We start from the raw sequence: 20,534 nt of genomic DNA, 5'->3' as shown, positions 1-20,534 counted from the left end.
TCCCAAGCCCCTAGCTCCTTTTTTTTCTTCCCTGGATGTCAACAAAATGTAATTATGTAATTGCCGTTTCCAGTTTGAGTCCTTCTGAGACATTTTCTTTATTCCTGGACTAGGCTCTGCTTTGTCACCAAATCCTTTGAGTCCAGAGAGCACAGCACTACCCTTAAGGCTTACTGTAGAAGGAAGGAAGTTTACTTTCCAACATTAGAGACATACTTTATTTTTAGCATTGGCATTATAGCAACAGCATCATGCTGCAGAACTTGTTGGAGTCCTCTCCTCAGGGTCTTCATCACCTGAAGTACTGAGGCTCAAAATCAAACAAGATCAGCAGCAAAAAGATTCACGATGTCTGTGTTGATATGTTGAATGCTTAAAGGTGGAGGATAGGTGTCCAACAAGGTGATTAATAGAACACTGAAGAAGAAGCCTTTTTTTCCTGTAGCAAAGGTTCTGGATGATACATTTAGGCCTCGACAGGAACACCGGCCAGACTGTCAAATGCAGGCAGATTTTAGCAACGGTGTGTAACAGTCAGTCCCACTAGCCGCTTTGACGGGTTGAAATTTCTATTTTCAATTGTAGAGGTATCGGAAATAATAAACTACTGTAAAAAAAGGCACACCCGGTTTTCAAAGATCTCTCAAGAGAGAGGAAAGGTTTGCACTTCCTGTCCGACGATTTCTATTCCGTTCAGCGAAGTGCACATCGTGCAGTTTGTGTGCAGCTGTGTCACTCTTCAGTTTTCACTCTTCGGTGTTTGCACTCCTACTAGCTGCAGTACTCTGAGCCTGCAGTGGAAAGTGTGAAGCCCAGAAGCCTAGCTTGCAAGCTCTCTGCCTGACTCTGCTGGTCTTTCTTGAACTTTAATGACCTCGTCATGGGAAAAAAAAGAAAAAAGTCGAGCAGCCAGACTGGTCTGTGCCGCTGACTCTCCCAGCACAGCTTGCAATCAGTTTTCAAAACACAATGAATGGGGATGTATTTTTAATAGAAACAGGTTGCATGCAGCGATGGCGGCAGCGGCTGCTGCATCCGCGGTTAAAATGACGAGTTTGCATTTTATACTGGTATTGTATACACTGGATTACCTTTACACTCCTATGAGCACTACCTGCACAAAGTGTTTGCTCTTTTGTCCATTCGTAAAGCCTGTTGCCTTACAGTTGTGTGCAAGTGACTGCCGACACTTCCTGTGGAGAACATGATGTGGACATGTGAACCAGAGGAGCTATCTAACGGCACATAAAAGCTGTAACAAAACCCAGAGAGGGACAACACAGAAGAGAAAACTTGACAATGAAACTGAAAAGGAAGAAAAAAAAAAAACAATAAAGTAGAATTCAGGTCGAGATGTGGCTGTGTACAGCGGTTATTTATAGTTCAACGGTTTGTAAATCTACTTCAAGTAATATTTAGCATGCTACAGTCAACATGAATTACGTGAAACATCATTTTCCATCAACAAAATTGTGGCTATAGTGAAAATACTAAGTAGAATAATAAACCAAGATCACCAGAGGCTAGGAGGAAAGAATGGCAGGATTTGTCCAAGGCCAAAATCAGCAAAGAATCTACTGAATCAAAAAATCCTCACAAAGACTTTAAATGTTCCGTAATGCTCCTTGATTACTCTCTGTGATAAAAATATATTCAAAATGAACTAGGAAATATCAAGAAACATTGTTCTGGGGTATATCAAAGGCAGAATAAAAATGATTAAGTATAACTACATTTCAGTAGGTGTCATTATGTAAGGGTTTTGTATTCGTAAAAAGCATTGTATAGGATACTAAGATGAAATGTTGGTCAAACAATAAGTCCATGTTTGTGTGTATGAGCAGAGATCAGACACACTTTAGTTTGGACTGTGATGAGACTACTCAAGAACACTTGACTTGTCATGTCTTTCCAAGTCCATGTCAACACTTAGAACCCCTTCCTCCCCACCACTCAGACCTGGACTTACAAGCATGTTGCGTAAGGTAGTGAAGTGTCAGCCCAGAGCTTAAGGAGATCTAGGTCCACAAAGCCTCATGTACCCTGCTCAGAAAAGGGACCCCCAGGCCACCCTGTGTCACGTCGAGAGAAGAGAAACTTATACAACATCTGCTGCTTTAAGGTCTGCCATCTAAGGGCACGATTCAGGCCTCGTTTTCCTTGGCAGGAAGGAGAGAGGAGGTGGTGGTGGTGGGAGGTACAGATTCATAGAGGGTCAACAAGGGATGAGTTCTCCCACAACAAAATCCATCCATTAAAAAACACAGTGTGAAATAACTTTAATGGACACAGTCCAGTGAGCAGCAGGATGATTGTATGGATCATTTTATACATGCATCACTCTAATGGGAAGTTTGGTGGCGTGCAAACTATGCCTCTGGGTTTCCATTTCCAGGACACGGACAGGTCAAGAGACCGTGAGATCTGGCAGAAGATTTCGGAAATCGTTCCAAAAAGAAGCTCGCATAGTATGCAACGTCTAGTAGGGTACTCCTCGATCTCTACATCCCCTTGGGGCAACAAGCAAAAAATAGGCATGAATTTCAAAACTTGGTCTTGTTTGTTAGGCTGAGCAGAGTGTGGAAGTGGAAACTAAATAGCACAGGGCTGCAACCTGCTTCGCTAGCAGCTTACTATAAATCAAGGGAGCTGCTAAAAGACAAGTGTGTGATGACTAGTCACAGTATCGTCTCTCCGTCTCCGGAACAGCTGTCCTGCTGGTATCGCACTGTGCTCTCTTGACCCATGATATAAATTACTGAAGTATAACAACCAATGAAATAACAACTTTCCTGGAAACAGTCATCAAATGATTGCCTGTATCATGGGTGGAACTTTGGAAAAGAAGCAGTCACTGTTCTGTAGCTGATGTATAGCAAGTATATTTATTTTTACACTTGATATAAAGCTCCTGTGAGGAGCTTAAATAAACAACTTCAACATGTTTTGGATAACATCAGCAGAGAGATGAGATGTAAGACTTTGAACACAGGAGTCGCCAAAGTCAACTTCATTCAAAAAGCTCCTCACAGGAGCTTCAATATTATTGTCGGCTTGCTTTTACACAATCTCATTTGGTGTAAATAAATACATGTTTAACTTCCATTGTTGCTCTTCTGACTTCCTCAAATGTCCATTTATCATCAGGAGTCGTCGGGATTCCCTTCTGCATCACAGTCCACGCTGAATCGAGCGTCGTGGCAGTAACTGGAATAGATGTTTTTCTACTTTAGCCCCCACATGACGATCTTTTTAGCAGCATTATGTAAGTCATCAAAGGGCTTCCTTCCTAAAAAAAGAGTGTCTTTTATGTGTCTTCTGCACAACTCTGGACCACTGCCTGCAGTCTGCTGGCATTGAGTTTTCTCATCCTGCCATGAAGTCTTTGACGAACACACTCAAGCGAGTAGCCTCTTCAACGGGAGCTTTTGTTAGCCTCTGCTGTTAACATTCACAGGAAAAAAAAAAAAAAAAAAAAAGCACTCCAGAAAGAGCGATCGAGCTGAGATTCTTTTGTCTATTCATCACACATCCTGAGGAATCACAACTTGTCAAGTTGCGTGTGTGTGAACTTCTGTGGGCTTATATAAGAATGTTTACACGAAGAGAAACTGTCATTTTACAAGCAAAAGGCAAACTGGGATATAAAAAGCACATCAACTGTAATAGATGAAGAAGAAGAAAGACTGCACTGGAACATGTTTCGACCTTTGGAACTGTATTTACTGTAGTTGATTTGTAGAATTGTCTCTGAATTAAGTGTTTTAATTAACTTGAGTTCAGCCTCATACAAGCAGGTACAGTATAAAATAGAGAAGGCTTTGTATGCAAACTGTGCAAACTCCAGGTGCATCATTTCAGTCTTTGGCTTCATTAACATTATACACAGATCGTCAGCCATAACAACATGCCAAATACTGTGCAAGTGCCCCTCATTAGATCAGGGCCAAAAGACGCCTGTCGTGACGAGCCATGGACTCCACTAGGACTTTTAAAAAGGTGTGATGCAGCATCTGGCACCAAGACTTAAGCAGAAGATTCTTGAAGTCCCATTGGTTGCAAGGTGGGGCCTTCATGAATCAGACTGGTTGCACAGCTCATCCCACAGATGCTCCATTGAATTGAAATCTGGGGAACACGGAGGCCAAGTCAACAACTTGAACTCACTGCGGTGTTCGTCGAGGCTACATTTCCTATTGCTCAGCGACTCAGTTCGGATTCTTCTAGCAGAACCAGACTTCATGTTTTCAGCACTTGACCTCTGGTCGCTCTTCTATTGGATCTGACCGGGCGGCTATGGCGCAGTTGGAAGGGTTGCGTCTCAATCCCCAGCTCCTGCAGCCACATGTCCAAAGTGTCCTTGTCTGAGAAAGACACTTAACTCCAAGACACTCCTGTTGCTTCGTCAGCAGCACATGGATGTTTATGAATGGGATGAGTTACTTCTGATGGCCATTTTACATGAAAACCACGGCCTTTGCAGCCCATGACCAAGTCAATGGTTCACCATTGTTCCCCCCCTTTCTTGGTCATCTTTTGGTAGACTGCTGCAGAATGAGAACCCCCAACAAGAGCTGCAGTTTTGAAGACGCTCTGAGCCAGTCGTCTCGCGATCACAATTTGGCCCATGGCAAAGTCCCTGACATCCCTTCCGATTTTTCGTGCTTCCAACAGATCAGCTTTGATGACAAAATGGTCACACACTGACTAGCACACCCAACCCACTGACATATGCCATTGCAACGGATAGTCAACCTTCTTCACATCTTCCTTAAAGTATTGTCGACGAGCCTGAAAAACAAATGTTGCTGAAAGGTGTGCGAGGAGACAAAGTGAGAGTTAGAGACAGCAGCAGGTTGAAACCCAAAGACCTGGCTTCCTTTAATCAGCTGGATAAGTCAGCTCCTGTTTCTCGATTACAGCGTTAGGTTGCAGGAATCAGAGTCCTAAGTGGAACTGTAAGTGACAAAGCATGCAGTTGAATTAAAGTGGGTAGAGGAGCTTTTGCCTGAAACACGCAATCTTTACAAAAAGTGAGTGAGGAAGCAAGTGGTTTTCCCTTAATGCGATTTCCTTAACGAATCAAGCTGAACAAAGTTTAAAAATAAGATACCTTAAATATCATTATTTTGGTTGCTAGATAAGAAAACCTGCAAGATTAAAGCATTTGTAAAGAGAGTTAAAATTGAATAATGTTGGATATGATAGAATGTTTTCAAGAAACTTGTTCCCAAGAGGACGTCCCAATGACTCGAGGCATGGCCTTGCTTCTCCTCTAGCCCCACCAAGACGTTGATCGGTTCCAGTTTTACAGTGGAAATATCCTGAATTCATCAGATAAGTTGCAATGAAATATGCTGATATTCCAGATCCCTGGAGGAGGAAGGGTTTTCTTCCCCCCCCCCCACTGTTGAACCTACAGCCAGTCATTCAAAAGGAAAGCTATCAAACAGGACGTTCTGAACAATAAAGCCTTTATTTTTTTGTCTTTCCATAGTTCAAGTTTGTCAGTCCCACCCAATGAAAAGGTGGCAAATAGAGTGAAGGAGTAAGAGGTAGAGCAAGTGTTCCATTCTCATTGTGATCAGCGTAAAAACTCACTTTTACACACCAAGGGAATGGCCATCCAAAGAAGGCCGACTAAAACAAAAAAAAAGAAGAAAATCAAAAAAAAAAAAAAAAAAAAAAAAAAAGTACAGCAGCTTCTTTGTGGTGTTGCTAACTTTCCCTTATTATTCACAATCATAAATACTCCTGACTCACTGACTTTTGATAAAGGTCGCACTACAGTGTAAACCAGAGAGGTGACGAGTGCTAGCCATGAACAGACGCATGCATGGCAGTTATCATCACTATCCTCAACACCATTATCATCATCACAGTCTCTGAACACTTGAAGCGGGGGGGAGAAAAAAAAAACTGCCACATGGCAAAAGACCCCTTTGCTTTGTGTCCAAGGCGAGGAGGCTCTGCATAGTATGGTCATACAGAAGAGATAATGGCTGCCCACCAAGGACTGAAAAGAGGATCTCGGTCCAGCACTCAAGGAGAGTATGACCTAGGGAAAAATAAAATGAGGTCATCTCCGCACGAAGGGGAGCGAAGAAACCTGAGCGGCGGCGCCTGACAGCACATCAGTCCAAAAAAAAATAAAAAAATGACGGTCAGCTGGCCCTCCAAGTCCAAGTGTCTGTGTATGATGTGTCACACTGCATTAAAACTAACTAATACACTCTACCACTCAGCAGCACTGCTAGGTTGAGGCAGTGCCATGTTACATTAAAAAAAAAAAAAAAAAAGTAAAAGGAGAAAGTATTTACATCTTCAACACATAAATTATTTCCCTAACATACTGTCTGTGTAATGCATAATAATCAGGAATCTGGGGGAAACACATAAACATAAGTGCCTCGGATGAAAAGACCATGCTGACTGGACAACTGAGAAAAATAGACAAAAATAAAGATTTAGACGCTGCTGAAAATAAAATCAAATTGCAAGACAGATAAAGTCTAAAACTAGAGAGAGAGAAAAAAATACAATTAATGCAGAAATTCATGAGAACGATTTGAAAAATGGCACAGAGGTTAAGATAAAGCTGTAAGCTTGATTAGAGCTGAGTACTTCCAGGGTGCCACGATGGCAGTACTGACGCCGACTCGTAAATACCAAAAGACAGAAAAAGAGTCTGAAAGGGTCACTGCGTGAAGGGGCCTCCACTCGGATCAATATGCATTCGGATGACGTCGGACGCTTCGCATTCCTGCCTCTCCTGACCGAGAGATCTAGGAACGACTTGCGACTCGTCCCGTCCAGAATGTGACCTCTTGACATTTCTTACGAGTTCGTCTCTGCTGGAGTTCCCAAGGCTCGAACTGAAGCTGACCAATCAAATGTGGAGCAGAAGCAGGTCAGACTGCTCACCAGATGCAATGTGACAAATAAGCCCTAGTCCGGTAAAATTCACACTTGTCGAAGAGATACAGTATCAAAAACTCCATATAATGAGAAAAACATACAAACGCATATGCAAATATAGCTTTCAATACACAACAACATACACATTAACTGATGGTTTTGCAGATGAAATTCAAAAATTCAAAGTATTTATACAATATGTTTCAGAAGGAAAAAATGGCTGGCTCTGTCCGTTTTATGGAGAGAGAGAGAGAGAGAGAGAGAGAAAAAGAGAGAGAGAGAGAGAGAGAGAGAGAGAGAGAGAGAGAGAGAAAAAGAGGGCGGGGGGGCAAAAAACAGGAGAAGAAAAGGACAAAAAATAAAGTGGGTTCAGTTCATATCTGCCGTGTTGAATGATGGCGCACATAGGAAGCTAAGAGGAGCAAATTAAAACCTCTCCAGTTGTTTTTTTGTTTTTGTTTTTTTACCGTATAAGTTCATATTACCGCCACACCCCTGCTCCAGTGCTGCCTTGTTGCTGTCAGTCTTTGGGTCATCGCCCCCCCCCCCCCTCCCATCCCCCCAAACCCTGTTGTGTGTGGGTGCATGAGAGTCTGTCATTCCAGTGAGTTAAAAAAAGAAGAAGAAAAATAGGTAGGCCATTGGTTTGTTTTGCTGAGAAGTCCCGCCTACCCTGATGAAGGCGGAGCCAGGTGGGAGCACGTCAGTCATCCAGGATGACCTTGACAAAACTGGCCACGTCTGTGTCTTTGGAGTCATGCAGGGTGAAAAAGGGATGTTGCTGCAAAGAAAAAAAGAAAAGACAGTTTGAGTTAGAGGGACAAATCAAGTTTTTACCGATTCTTTTGTTGTTGTTTACATGTAAAGCACCAACATGTGGCGCTTTACATGCAACTATGTGGGTGGTTAATTGTGAAAGCCTGACCTCTAGTGGACAAACGCAACAAAACAAAAAAAAGAAACCAACAAGAGCTCGCAGTACATTAAATCAGGGATATATGCAGGAGAGAGAACCGAATAGGAGAATCATTTTTAGATTGTTTGAGAGGGTAAGAAAAGAACATACTCACCATTAATTCTGTATAAGCTGGCCGCTCATTTGGTTTCTTTCTTAAGCTGTGAAAAAGAGATGCATTCAAGAGTGGGAACGTTGATACAAAACTGATCATGAATTTTAAATTAAACATCTTAGAAAGTCTAGTGACCATATCCTCATCTAACACCATTGGAGCTGCACAGATAAGAGGTAACATCCTTCTTCAGGAAATATCGAGGGAACACTGCCCCCTGCTGGGCCTCTCAGCTGCTCTGCACTGACGTGTGTGAGTAGCATCGAGTTGGGGGACAAAACCACACACACACTATCACCGAGTGCAGACACTCACCACTGGGAGATGAAGTCTACAAACTCTGGGGAGAAACGGTCGGCTGGCAACTGTGGGGACGGCTCGTCCACCACCTGCTTGAGCTGCTGGAACGGGGTCCCCCAGGAGTCGTAGGGGAACTTCAAAATGGCCAGCTCAATCTGTGAGGCATAAGACGAGCTGATTAAACAAGGACCACTACGTGTTAGAGCAAAGTTTGAATCAAGAGCATGTGATTAACCACTGACTTCATCCTTCCTACCTCGTTATGAAACATAAGCTGCCTGCACTGAGGTCACGTTTGAGCTTTTATTTTGAAAAGGGGGTAATTAAGGCAGCGTTTCGCTGAGGTTTCATGGCCTGACCCCCGGCTCCACCATGGCCTTGTTTTTCAAACATTACAAGACTAAAACCAAATATTCTCTCTCTGCTTTCCTCATCACATGTTTTAGGAGGAAAAATAAATGAAAGAAGGAAACAACAAGATATGGAACAACAACGATTATGGAAAGAAGATTTTAACATTGAGCCTTTGTTTATTTAACTAATTAAGCTAAAAATGTATCAGTAATATATTTTCATAGTTTACATTACAATACAATATGGCAGCATGTTGTGCTTTTGCTAACATGCTTAGAACAAGAGGGGACTGAATATTATTAATACTTAGAGGTGATGAAAACTACACTTTCTGTCCTTCTTCTTTTAAAACACATCATAAGAATTTTTTAAGCCCTAGATTGATTTTATTGGAGAGACAGAGTGGGGATTCAGGGATTCGAACCCCGCGCTGCCCACCCCGAAGACAAAACTGACCAGTTGGCCACCGGTACCACACTCTTCAGCACATTTCAATCCAAATGATGAATGAATGAGTGATTTTTCTATGAACACAAGTGAGACTCCTTGTTTGCTTAAACCATCTTTGCAATGCACAGCATGTGCATTAGTGTGCGTGTGTGCGTGCGTGATCTGACACTAAGAGTCCCGCTCTGCTTATCACAGAACTTTGAGGACTAACTTTTGGAAAGGAGTGTTCTCTGTAACGCGCAGCACGCAGAGCTCGGCACATGCAGCTGATTCACTCAATGTGAGGGACAAGCCTGTTTGTTTAGCTTGTAGTTCAGACATCAGAGCGCTGGGCGTGTGTCGACGTCTGTGCACATCACAAGCTCTGAACTGTAACGCAAATACTCTGACAATGTATTTCAGGATTGGCTGAACAGAAAACATTGAAAAGCATGAAAAGACATTCATGCTCTGCCGAAAGAAAACGAGTGCACACGAACCATGTTAATACCATTAAAGAAGAATTTTGAGGGCTGGAGGTCAAACTGTAGCCTCTAACAACATCGAATATTACAACATCTAACATGTACGTCGTCTTAGTATTTAAGAGGAAGAAAAAGATATTCTCTTAACAGGGTTGCTGCACCCTTTTCTGAATCCCATTGAAAACTTTTAAATGTAATAAACAAATGTCACTGCGTCGTCTCGCCGTTTTCAGATTTCATGTGGAACTCAACGATTTTGATTCTCATCGTGGAGAAGAAACGTTGCCTTCGTCTCTTTGCAAGTCGCTTTGTAATTATTGTTCCCCCCCCTGTATTTCTCCTCTTTTAGCCACATTTTGTCCAACGTGCATTTCTCCATCTTCTCCCCCGGCCATCCTCCACTCGGGATGGAATGGAGATCAACAGCCAGAGAGGTAGCGATAACATGTAGCATGCGTCTGAAACAGACCACTAATGACACAAGCTGAGACACTGATGTCACTCACCATCGTGATACCCAGACTCCAGATGTCCGACTTGACACTGTAGCCTATCTGGTTGAGGTCAGGGTTGATCCGCTCAGGCTGGAACAGAATCAGAAACCATAGATAAACACCCCTGCAACTAATAGTGCAACTATTAAGTCAATGACAACACTTTCCAAACAAAAACAAAGAATGACTAAAAAGGAAAAATGTATTCTGATCCTGTGATTGCTTAGACTATAAATCGATCAGAAAAGAAGTAGGATTTTTTTGGTGGGATGAATTATAATGCGGTCCACTTCATTGTTTGAGCACAGATGCATTCTCATCTCCCACAGACTGAATCGTGCCACAGAACATCTCTTCAAGCAGATGGGGCGCAGTATGTTTGTGTTCACACTGGTCAAATGAAAAGCGGACCAGTGTACCGTAAATTCCGGACTATAAGCCGCTACTTTTTTCTCACACTTCGAGCACTGCGGCTTCTACTCTGGTGCGGCTAATGCATGGATTTTTTATGGGGGACAATGAACTTCTGCCGCAAAAACATTTGACTTCGTCACATCGGATCTTCATATCAGTCATTTTGCGCTTCATGCACGCACCCTCATGATGGAAAACACACGGAGAAATACATATGATGTAGCTTTCAAGTTAAAGGCGATCGACCTGGCTGTCAAAGAAGCTAACAGAGCTGCTGCACGTTAAGATGACACTGACAGCGACAACAGAGACTGAGGAAGTGAGTAATGAAGTCATTCTGAGGCAGTGAATGGATGGACTTTTTCTTGTGAAATATATTACGGTCATCTTTTTCATCAGCCGTGTTACAGACACCGTCGGCTAGGCTTCGTATTGTAACGGTTCATGTTGTAAAGTCAGTAGTTGATAATGTGTTCATAATTCCGATTATGTGGAGAGTCAGTGAATGCACCAGCGAGAACGTGTTGAGTGGCTGTATGAGAGAACGCTGGGGGAGAGAGTTGGATTGTTACGGCAAGTTATGTGTTGCTCTCTGCTGTAAACGGCGTGGTCACGGCCGACAGTGATCGGGTTATTAAAAGTTATTATTTGAACGCTCTCGTCGTCCTTTAACGTCCGTACGGACGCTACAGTATTTGCGGATGTTACCGGTAGCCTACGTCTGTGTAAATAGCTCTTGTTATAGCGTGGACACCTGCGGCTTATAATCAAGTGCGGCTTATATATGTACAAATACATTTACCGTAAATTCCGTACTATTGAGCGCACCTGGATATAAGCCGCACCGGCTAAAAATAAGTAAATAAATGTATTTGTACATATATAAGCCGCACTTGATTATAAGCCGCAGGTGTCCACGCTATAACAAGAGCTATTTACACAGACCTAGGCTACCGGTAACATCCGCAAATACTGTAGCGTCCGTACGGACGTTAAAGGACGGCGAGAGCGTTCAAATAATAACTTAATAACCCGGTCACTGTCGGCCGTGACCACGCCGTTTACAGCAGAGAGCAACACATAACTTGCCGTAACAATCCAACTCTCTCCCCCAGCGTTCTCTCATACAGCCACTCAACACGTTCTCGCTGGTGCATTCACTGACTCTCCACATAATCGGAATTATGAACACATTATCAACTACTGACTTTACAACATGAACCGTTACAATACGAAGCCTAGCCGACGGTGTCTGTAACACGGCTGATGAAAAAGATGACCGTAATATATTTCACAAGAAAAAGTCCATCCATTCACTGCCTCAGAATGACTTCATTACTCACTTCCTCAGTCTCTGTTGTCGCTGTCAGTGTCATCTTAACGTGCAGCAGCTCTGTTAGCTTCTTTGACAGCCAGCTCGATCGCCTTTAACTTGAAAACTGCATCATATGTATTTCTCCGTGTGTTTTCCATGATGAGGGTGCGTGCATGAAGCGCAAAATGACTGATATTAAGATCCGACGTGACGAAGTCAAATGTTTTTGCGGCAGAAGCTCATTGTCCCCCATAAAAAATCCATGCATTAGCCGCACCGGAGTAGAAGCCGCAGTCCTCGAAGTGTGAGAAAAAAGTAGCGGCTTATAGTCCGGAATTTACGGTATTTACTTATTTTTAGCCGGTGCGGCTTATATCCAGGTGCGCTCAATAGTACGGAATTTACGGTACTTTGGTTCTGTGCTTGGGTCCCTCGTGTGAAACCCCCCCCGAGAAGGAGCTGGAACACTGAAGCCTAATTTATACTTCTGCGTCGTGTCGATGCCGTAGCTATGTGGTCGACGTGGACCCCTACGCAGTGGCCCTATGCACACTTCCAAAGAATCCGGACTACGGATCCGTTGACATTCGAAAGTAGTGAAAGTGCATTTTTTCATCCAGTTTCCTCAGCGGGCTAACAAGTGTGTTAAATTCACCCGTTTTCAGCCTCAATTGGTTTAGCTGTCGGGCAGACCACCTCCACAAATGTCTCCTTCGTCGCCACTGCCCCCTAGCGGCTTGGCGATCAATTGCAGACTAACGCGTTGCCTCGGCGCCTAACTATGAATGCTCATCGACGGCGTCGGGCCCCATCGAGGGTACAGAGTCGACGTGACGCAGAAGGATAAACTAGGCTTACAGAGTGTCTGATTCTGAGAATCCTTCCAGAAAGCTCAGCCAGCTGGTACCAGCAGACCTGTTTTTCTCCCTTGCTGTACCCACTCACCGCCATGTATGGCTTGCAGCCTGCATCCATAGTTTTGGCCACCGAGTCCACCAGGTGGCCGCTGATGCCAAAGTCGCACATCTTCACTTGGCCCTCGGTGTTGATCAGAACATTGGAGGGCTTCACATCTGGAGAGAGGACATCGACGAATATGATGAGGGTAGAACACAACAGGAAACTGTTAACCGTACAAAAACTGTTGACATGGTCTACTTACCTCTGTGAATCACTGACAGGTTATTGTGAAGATGCTCTAATGCCTTGACGATCTGTGGAGAGAAAGTGAAATGTTGAATAACTGGGTGAATATGTTCAATGTCTTCAGGAAACTAAAAGGACTATTTTAAGATGCATGTTTTGAAAAATATAAAACATTTACATTTTGATAGGTACGCTTGTTATCGTCTTGTCTCTTGAGTCACACATATTTTCTCAAAACAGAATTTTACAGTATCTAAATTAAAAAAAAGAAAGATTTCAGACATTTCCTTAAGAGATGCAGCATGTGCAACATCTGACTGATTTCTAATTTTCTTTCTTTGACAAACTCAAAATAAGACTTCATTTTTGTGTTCATAAAACACGAAGAAAAGCGTTTCCAGGTTACGTGACCATCTGTCACTGTCCCGTAAAGTGAGACTTGCCTCACTCCTCCAGACTCCTGAATGAATCATCAAAGATCTATGATTGGTGATCATCCCGTACCCGTCTATCCCGTCTTTCTTGCTGCCTCTCCGAACGGAATTTAGAACTACAAAGAGTTTGATCTTGTTTTTTTTCCGTTAATAATCAATATGCGTTAATCTGGTTTTATCATTTCAGTGTCCCACTGACACCAAAGAATACAACAGGAAGAATAGTTCAATGTAGAGAGGGACAGAAGTCCGAGTTTGTTGAGCAGGTGACTTCCTCTGCCCAATTAAAAACCTCTTCTCTTACTAACTAACTTCTTCAGCTGAACTAGATGCAAAGATGAAATTGATTTTTCACGACAAATAAAACGTGCACTCCCCTAACCCTGGGTAGAGAGGGATCCTCCAGTAGGTCAACGCTTTGCAGACTTCTGCTGATTAGCACCTAACAACCACGCTGTCGCTTGTCTTTCAGTAGCTGTGCACAAGGCGGGAAGCATGTGGCTTGTATGTGTTTAACGTCGGCACAGATCGGATATATTTGAGAGGATCAGCTGGTCACGAGCGAATAGGTGATAAATGTCAGATTCTGGTCCCCAACCAGCTGACTGCTGTGCCTCTAGTTTAATCATGCAACTCCTTTTTTCTTTTCTTCCGGAAACATCATTTAACCGTCTGCAGCCTTATAGAGATAACACCACTACAGGAAGTCATGTCAACAAACGGTACATGAGCAGGTTTCATAAATTCAAGACTGTCCTATTGATGCACACGTTACTGGGCGTTAGTCAAATACAGGAGAGGACGTACTGCTACTGTAATCTTTCCCAAGATGTCCTCGGGGATGGTTTGGCCCTTCTCGATAACTTTCTTGTAGAACTTATCCAGAGACGTGTCCATCAGCTCCATGCAGATCCAAACATCGCCCTGAACAAAACAAAAAAAAAAAAAAAAAAAAAAAAAAAAGTCAACCATGAATATGAAAGAGGATCATTCCGCGCTCCGCGTGACATGGGTACGAGTCGTGCATGTCTTTGTTTATTCACCTCTCGAAAGAGGGCGCCATAGAAGGTGACGGTGAAGAAGCAGTCCACTGTCCTCATGGAAATGTCCAAGTCCATCAGGAGCCTCTTCTGCTCCAGAGTGTTGACTGTGGCACGAATCCTCTGAGGGCACACACATCCACATTTTTACTACTTGAACTCATGAGGGAAACACATCTATGAATCAGAACGGCACTCTTTTAAAGCAAAGCATGGTGCATTTACTTTAAAGGAATGCTGAAACAGGTGCTGAACAACCCTCCTCCCCCCCCCCCCCCCCCGGCTTACCTTGACAGCCATGATAACCCCGCTGGGCACATGTCTCATCTTGTCCACAACCCCGTACGCTCCCCTCCCCAGCTCCGCAATCTGCTCCAAGTCATCGGCCTTCACCACAAAGTTCTGCAAGAAGGGAATCAGATGTTACTTGAACCCGAGTAAAAGAAAATAGGAGGGTCAATGTCAAAGGATTACAGAAGCAAAATGTACCTGATCTCCAATAGTAACGCAAGCTTTTGAGTCAAGATCTCGAGGGGGGCTGCAGAGAAAAGAAATCAACGAGCAGAGGTCACTCTTTAAGTTACATCAAATCACATGATAAGAAACTATGAGCCTGTCCTCTGCCAGGATTCTTGTGTTGCATTGAAAATGTGCAATGGGTGAGTTGAGGGGTGGATACAATTAGGGATGAGAAATTCAAAGTTGGAAACTTTCCATGAGAATTGACAGGAATTTATGGGAAGAAACATGAATACGTTCACGGGAAAACTTCCCACCCCTTTGACACATCAGATACAATTAAGCGATTGAATTGAATTTCCCTCGGGATCAATAAAGTATCTATCTATCTATCTATCTATCGGCCGCATTTTAAAACCAGCAAACATGATGGACGTGGACAAAGCCTGACGGAAGAGAAAAATATAAAGACAGTGAAGGGAAACAGTGTTGGCCATGGTAAACACTAATCAATAACTGTGTTCAGTCCCTTTAAGGCTCCCTGGATTTCGAGGAAAATCCTGCATTTCTGCAGAATTTAATAGCTCTCGAAGTCCTTTCATGGAAACTTTAAAGCCACAACATCTCCTAACAGAGAACTCAAAGTAACTCCACATTAGCCGTTTCAATGTGAATTACACGGTTGGAAAAAAAAAAAAAACTATCTCGTCTCGCCTATAAATACAGAGATGACAAATTGACTCATTGAAGGATTCTACCTCCCAGCTTTAGGGCCCTCTCAGCTTAGGATGGGACATGTTTGTCTATTGAGAGAAGATCAGTAATCTTACGCTGCTGCTGCTGGTGCGGGCTGTGCAAACACTTCTTTGGCCAGCTTCAGCCCCGGGTTCTTTTTCTTCCCTGAGAGACACAAAAAAACAATAAAACATGATTATCACAGCTCATTCAAGATGTGTTCAGCATTCACGACGAGCGAGTACGATCAGCAGGGCTTATGTCCGAGCCCATTCCCAATCTGACTCTGAGTTAAGAGCAGATGGGGGGTTGGGATCGGAGGGTAGCTCACGACACGATATGGGATAAGTGGACAAGGACAACAATAACATCGGGATACAGCAATTTGGCGATGATTGATATTTGGGTAGAATCTGAAGTCAGAGAGAGAGAGAGGCGCCACAGGCGGTGGGCCTCGAACCCGGGTTGCACACCTTGAGGACAACAGCCTCTGTTCATGGGGTGCATGAATCAACCAGCTGGCTGTGCAAGCACAAAAGGAGAGTGACATCCCAATGAGTGACTGAGTGAAGAATATGGAATAACCTGAAAAGGTAAAGGAGGGCACGACTGATACCCGGGTTTTTGGGTCCGCGACTGGTGCCCCTATTAAGGACAGAAAACTAATTGGTACCGTTATATTGTCAGACATCTTTCTTAGATCTTATCTTTAATCTGTAGAGATAGAAGGACACACATTTCTTGCGTTGATCCCTCAAATGCAGTGAGCAAACCATTGCGGAAAAGACAGGACGGTTACTCGACTGGAGAGTAACGTGCACCACCGTTTCACTCTGTAGAGGGTGAGAACATTTGTTGTAATCCATACAGCTCCCTCTGCTGGTCAAAGAAGACTGCTCGTGGGATATAATGACATTCTAATCAAATCCTCTTTGAATGGTTGAAGAAATTCTACTAATATCGGCGCAAATCTGCAATAACAGGAGTCGATACCGATAGTAACGTGATATGCTAATATCGTCTGATAGTATCGGCGGGCCAATTGATCGGTCGGGGTCTCATTGTGTTTTTATGTATACAGCTGTTGATTCTTTGGCTCACCTCACAAGTGCATGGGCAGATGTTTACAGGTATTATTTGCGAGCATTCAGTGCATATATGTAAAGTGCTCCGCGTGTTATCGTGCATCCACATCTGCCTAGCGACAGGGGATTTTATTTTTGTTGGCGAAGTGACGACTGTTCTCAAGGTTAGAATCAATTTGCAGCTGCCTCTGACACGAACTGTAGCAAATGATGTGTTATCTAAGTGGAGATTAGGTGTACTCAAAGCTCAAAGCAGAAGCCCAGCAATGGAAGGAAGGTGGACTAAATGACTAATCGACATTGGTATGATGACTCAAAAATTAAGGGGGGGGGGGGGGTCGGAAGGGGTAGAGAGAATGGAGCTTTCCTTCCTGTCATGATTTTTGTCCACGTTAATAATCATCACTGCTACCAGGGAAAACTTGTTTGTGTTAGTCTCTTTCTGAAGTTCTAATAGCCGAGCACTTTTTCTAATCATCTGGAGCGAGGTGTTGTAAACTGTGCAGCCCTGGAGACTCTCTGTGTTAAATCAATGACAGCAGCCCCATTCATAAACACACTTTCCCAGCAGGCTCTGGGACTTCCCACAAGGGGCCGCGAAACCCTGCCAGAATGACACAGCTACCGGGCCGACGAGCCGCAACACAGGAAACGCACCTCTGGACGCTCGTGTTCAGCGTGTTCGCTCTCGTCGCAAGGTCGTCGGGAAATACAGAGACCTTTGCTTGACCCTCATCCATGTGTGTGTGTGCTAGGACTTGGCCACAGTCCGGCCCGCTGGGATATGATGATGAGAAACAGTTTAGAACTGGCTGGTTGTTTCCTGTTCTTGTCTCGCAGCGTGCAAGCTCACACCAGGCTGTGGAATTATTCCACCAGAGTTCAGAGAAACTGGTCTCATTTTCAGGGAAGTCCCTTTTATTGTGGAACAAATGCAACAAGCTCATCGGAGGTAAAAGTTAGCAATGGATCATGTCATTGGAGCTGCAGGCCTGTATTTGCCGTTTAGTGAGTTGCACCACTCCTGTGTGGAGGAAGTCGATTGGGTAAACCCCTTCTTGCTTGATCAAGCTGGAAAGGAAGTTGGTAAAAGTTCGACTAAGATTTTAGATTCGATTGCACACCTCTGAAATGTCAGACAGCTCCATGTTGTTGCTGCAGCCCTAAAATAGTGCCACAGTGTCTGGAGCAACGACGGCAGTCTCATGTGGTAGGGAGAGATTGAAGTGTGATTTACTCACACATGCTCGGTCCAAAATAGACTTTGCGTTTCCTCCGCTTGGGATAAAGCGAGAGCACTCAAAGCCTCCGATGACCTGACCAATGAGACAACCTTTTTGTTCACGTTAACACAATTAGGGCAGCGGCGGACATGGTTGGTGCAGAGCAACAACATGTGGCGTGCCACATCTGCTTTAAAGCTGTTAGGAGAGAAATCTAATTATGCTTTAGATAGTCTCTGAGGTAGCAGTGTGAGGTGCAGTTACGCTGTAGTCCAAACTGCAGGGTGGGACGTGACTCACAGTCAGCCAAGTCAGACTGGACACATCCTCTTAAAACACAACAACTGCCACGACCCCATTGGGAAATATGAGGTCACTTCACTCTGCCTGCTGCTCGCTTACCCGGTCGGGCCAACTAAGGCCAGATTCACATGGCACCCTATAGCCACAATGCATCGAGTCAGGGCACAATCGTCCTATGACATCAGCCTTAGCTGAAGTCAAAGTAACTACATGTATAGACAACAATGATTTCAGTGGTTAGCATTTCATGGGACAGGATTATGCAGACAATGCCAGCGCTTGCATGCGATTAAAACATATCATACCTAAGTGCAACACAACTCCCCACAGCAGACATGTTTCATTTACAGTGTGTGGATCGTAGTGTCTCCATAAAACGAGTAGTTTGCTGATGCTGGATTTACATGTATTCGAGTTTGTATCAGCTGCTCCAGACAGTTCAGTGGTGCACGTCGACAGGAGAGGCAGCCTTTCTTGTAAAACCAAAGATGTTCCATGGAAAGTATTCAGGGTGGAATAATTGCATATACGTCATGTGAACAAGAATTTCTGGATTGTGCACGAGGGATCAAAGTGTCAATAGCTGCGTGGCGAGTCACCATCAGGAAGCTCCAGCCTCGGAGTGGGTCCATACAGAAACAGATGACTCATGCACAGATAATCTTCTGCACCACCCTATCGGCTATGCTACTAGGGAGAACACAATCTCTAAACATGCCTCAGCAATACCATGCACAGCAGCACTGCAATGCACTATACTAAAGGCCCACTCCAACCTTGACCACCCAAGGTACAACTCTGTAAAATGGCCTGAAAAGAAGAAAAAAAAACCCTACATAGACAGCTCAGGCCTACATCTGTGCACACAATAATTACAGCACAGAACCTGTGTAGCAGCTATAGAGTGTATGCTTGCAGCTAGTGAACTGTCAACAAAGAGAGAGGCTGCTCTCGGTATTGGTGCTGCAAGTCAAAACATGCCATGGTAGGCCAAAGGCTGTGATTGCCTGTGAGCAGCGACCCAGCCAATCTGCACAGCCCTCTCAAAACAGTGTGTACTCCCGACCATGGCAACGCTAGTATGATTGTGTAACACAGCACAAGCGGTGAACTTGAAATGTAAATTGACATCATCACCCTCTTATGTGTGTTTGTCAGTGTGTGTGTGTGTGTGTGTGTGTGTGTGCGTGTGTGTGTGACGCAGAGGAAGGACCTTGATTTTTCCAAGGTGTGCGTTTTATTCATCACGGTGCAGTAATGATCACACAGAACAGGCGGAAGCACACTATGTGATAGCACCATGGCTTCTTAGCATTCAAAAATAACACAACGTCCAATTTGGAAGCAGGAAGATGGAATAATAAATGCGTTTAAAAAGGACGAGGCGCTAAAAATAAAAACATACATAACACCAAAAAGCCCCAACACAATTGATCAGTCATGAGTCAGGAGGCCGAGAAATACAAACACCTGTGGTCCCACTGTGCTTTACTTTCCCCGAAAGCGAGAAACTGATCCAGGGCGGTGATTTCCAGCTAAGGGGGCAACTTGCTTCATAATTACAGCTTGGCAAAAAGTCCTTTATTGTCGTGAGAGTGGGGTTAGCTTAATGGTAACCACAACACGGGAACTTACAAGAAGCGCTGCGACTAGCTTAAATAAATTGCACAAACTTTTATTTCAGCACACAACAAATATGTTTTATGCTAAATATCTTTAAACACCGAGGACGACGAGAGACTTCACATAATGATAGAAAGTAGAAAAGACATGCTGGCTAGCTTCTCTTTCCTTCCTCTCATACATGCAGCTTTCCACCTGGCAAGGTTCCGTTTCTCAAACATGGTTAGCCAAATAAACTGCAACTCAGTATTCAAAGTGTATGCACGGTCTTGTAAAAAAAAAAAAAAAAAATAGTGAGAAAAAAAAACTCTTACCTCCTTTAGACAGAGACATTTCCCCTTTGCTTTGATGAGGGGGAAGGGAAGCACAAAGACTTTTGCCTTTTTCTACTCCCTCCCTCCCTGCATCGAGCCTTACAGCCGCTCAGGATCGCTGGCTTGTGCAAAAAAAAAAAAAACTAAATGCTCCTTCTACGTGCAATGTTTGCGCTTCAATCGGCAGCTAACGCGTTCAAAGATCGACCAGCAGATAAATGCACAACTTTAAATAAAGTCGCCGCGGGTTGTACACTTCGAGTTAGTTTGCTAACAAAACCTGCACTTTTAGGGTGGCCAAAGTCTGACAGCTGAAGGCTCCAACTACGACGCGATGACGTATTTCCTGCAGCGCGTCAGGCTAGGCAACATGGGAGGTGGAGTGTGAGCTCT

The 20,534-nt window shown here is 43.9% G+C and overlaps 1 protein-coding gene across 1 annotated transcript; it reads right to left on the bottom strand.

The window, feature by feature from the left end:
* Positions 1–5,457: 5,457 nt before the first annotated feature.
* On the bottom strand, positions 5,458–20,507 carry LOC306838092 (dual specificity mitogen-activated protein kinase kinase 6-like). The gene is given in 13 exon segments (XM_079366049.1): positions 5,458–7,699; positions 7,989–8,034; positions 8,304–8,443; positions 10,063–10,140; positions 12,725–12,852; positions 12,942–12,993; positions 14,167–14,283; positions 14,403–14,522; positions 14,688–14,801; positions 14,889–14,937; positions 15,689–15,758; positions 20,142–20,214; positions 20,217–20,507. Coding segments are annotated over 13 exon segments (1,083 nt in total). The 5' UTR covers positions 20,235–20,507; the 3' UTR covers positions 5,458–7,621.
* Positions 20,508–20,534: the final 27 nt, after the last annotated feature.

This window comes from Symphodus melops, assembly GCF_947650265.1.
Source record: "Symphodus melops genome assembly, chromosome: 17".
Lineage (NCBI taxonomy): Eukaryota > Metazoa > Chordata > Actinopteri > Labriformes > Labridae > Symphodus > Symphodus melops.
Note: the sequence above shows the minus strand (reverse complement) of the source record. Positions and strands in the feature narration are given on the sequence as shown.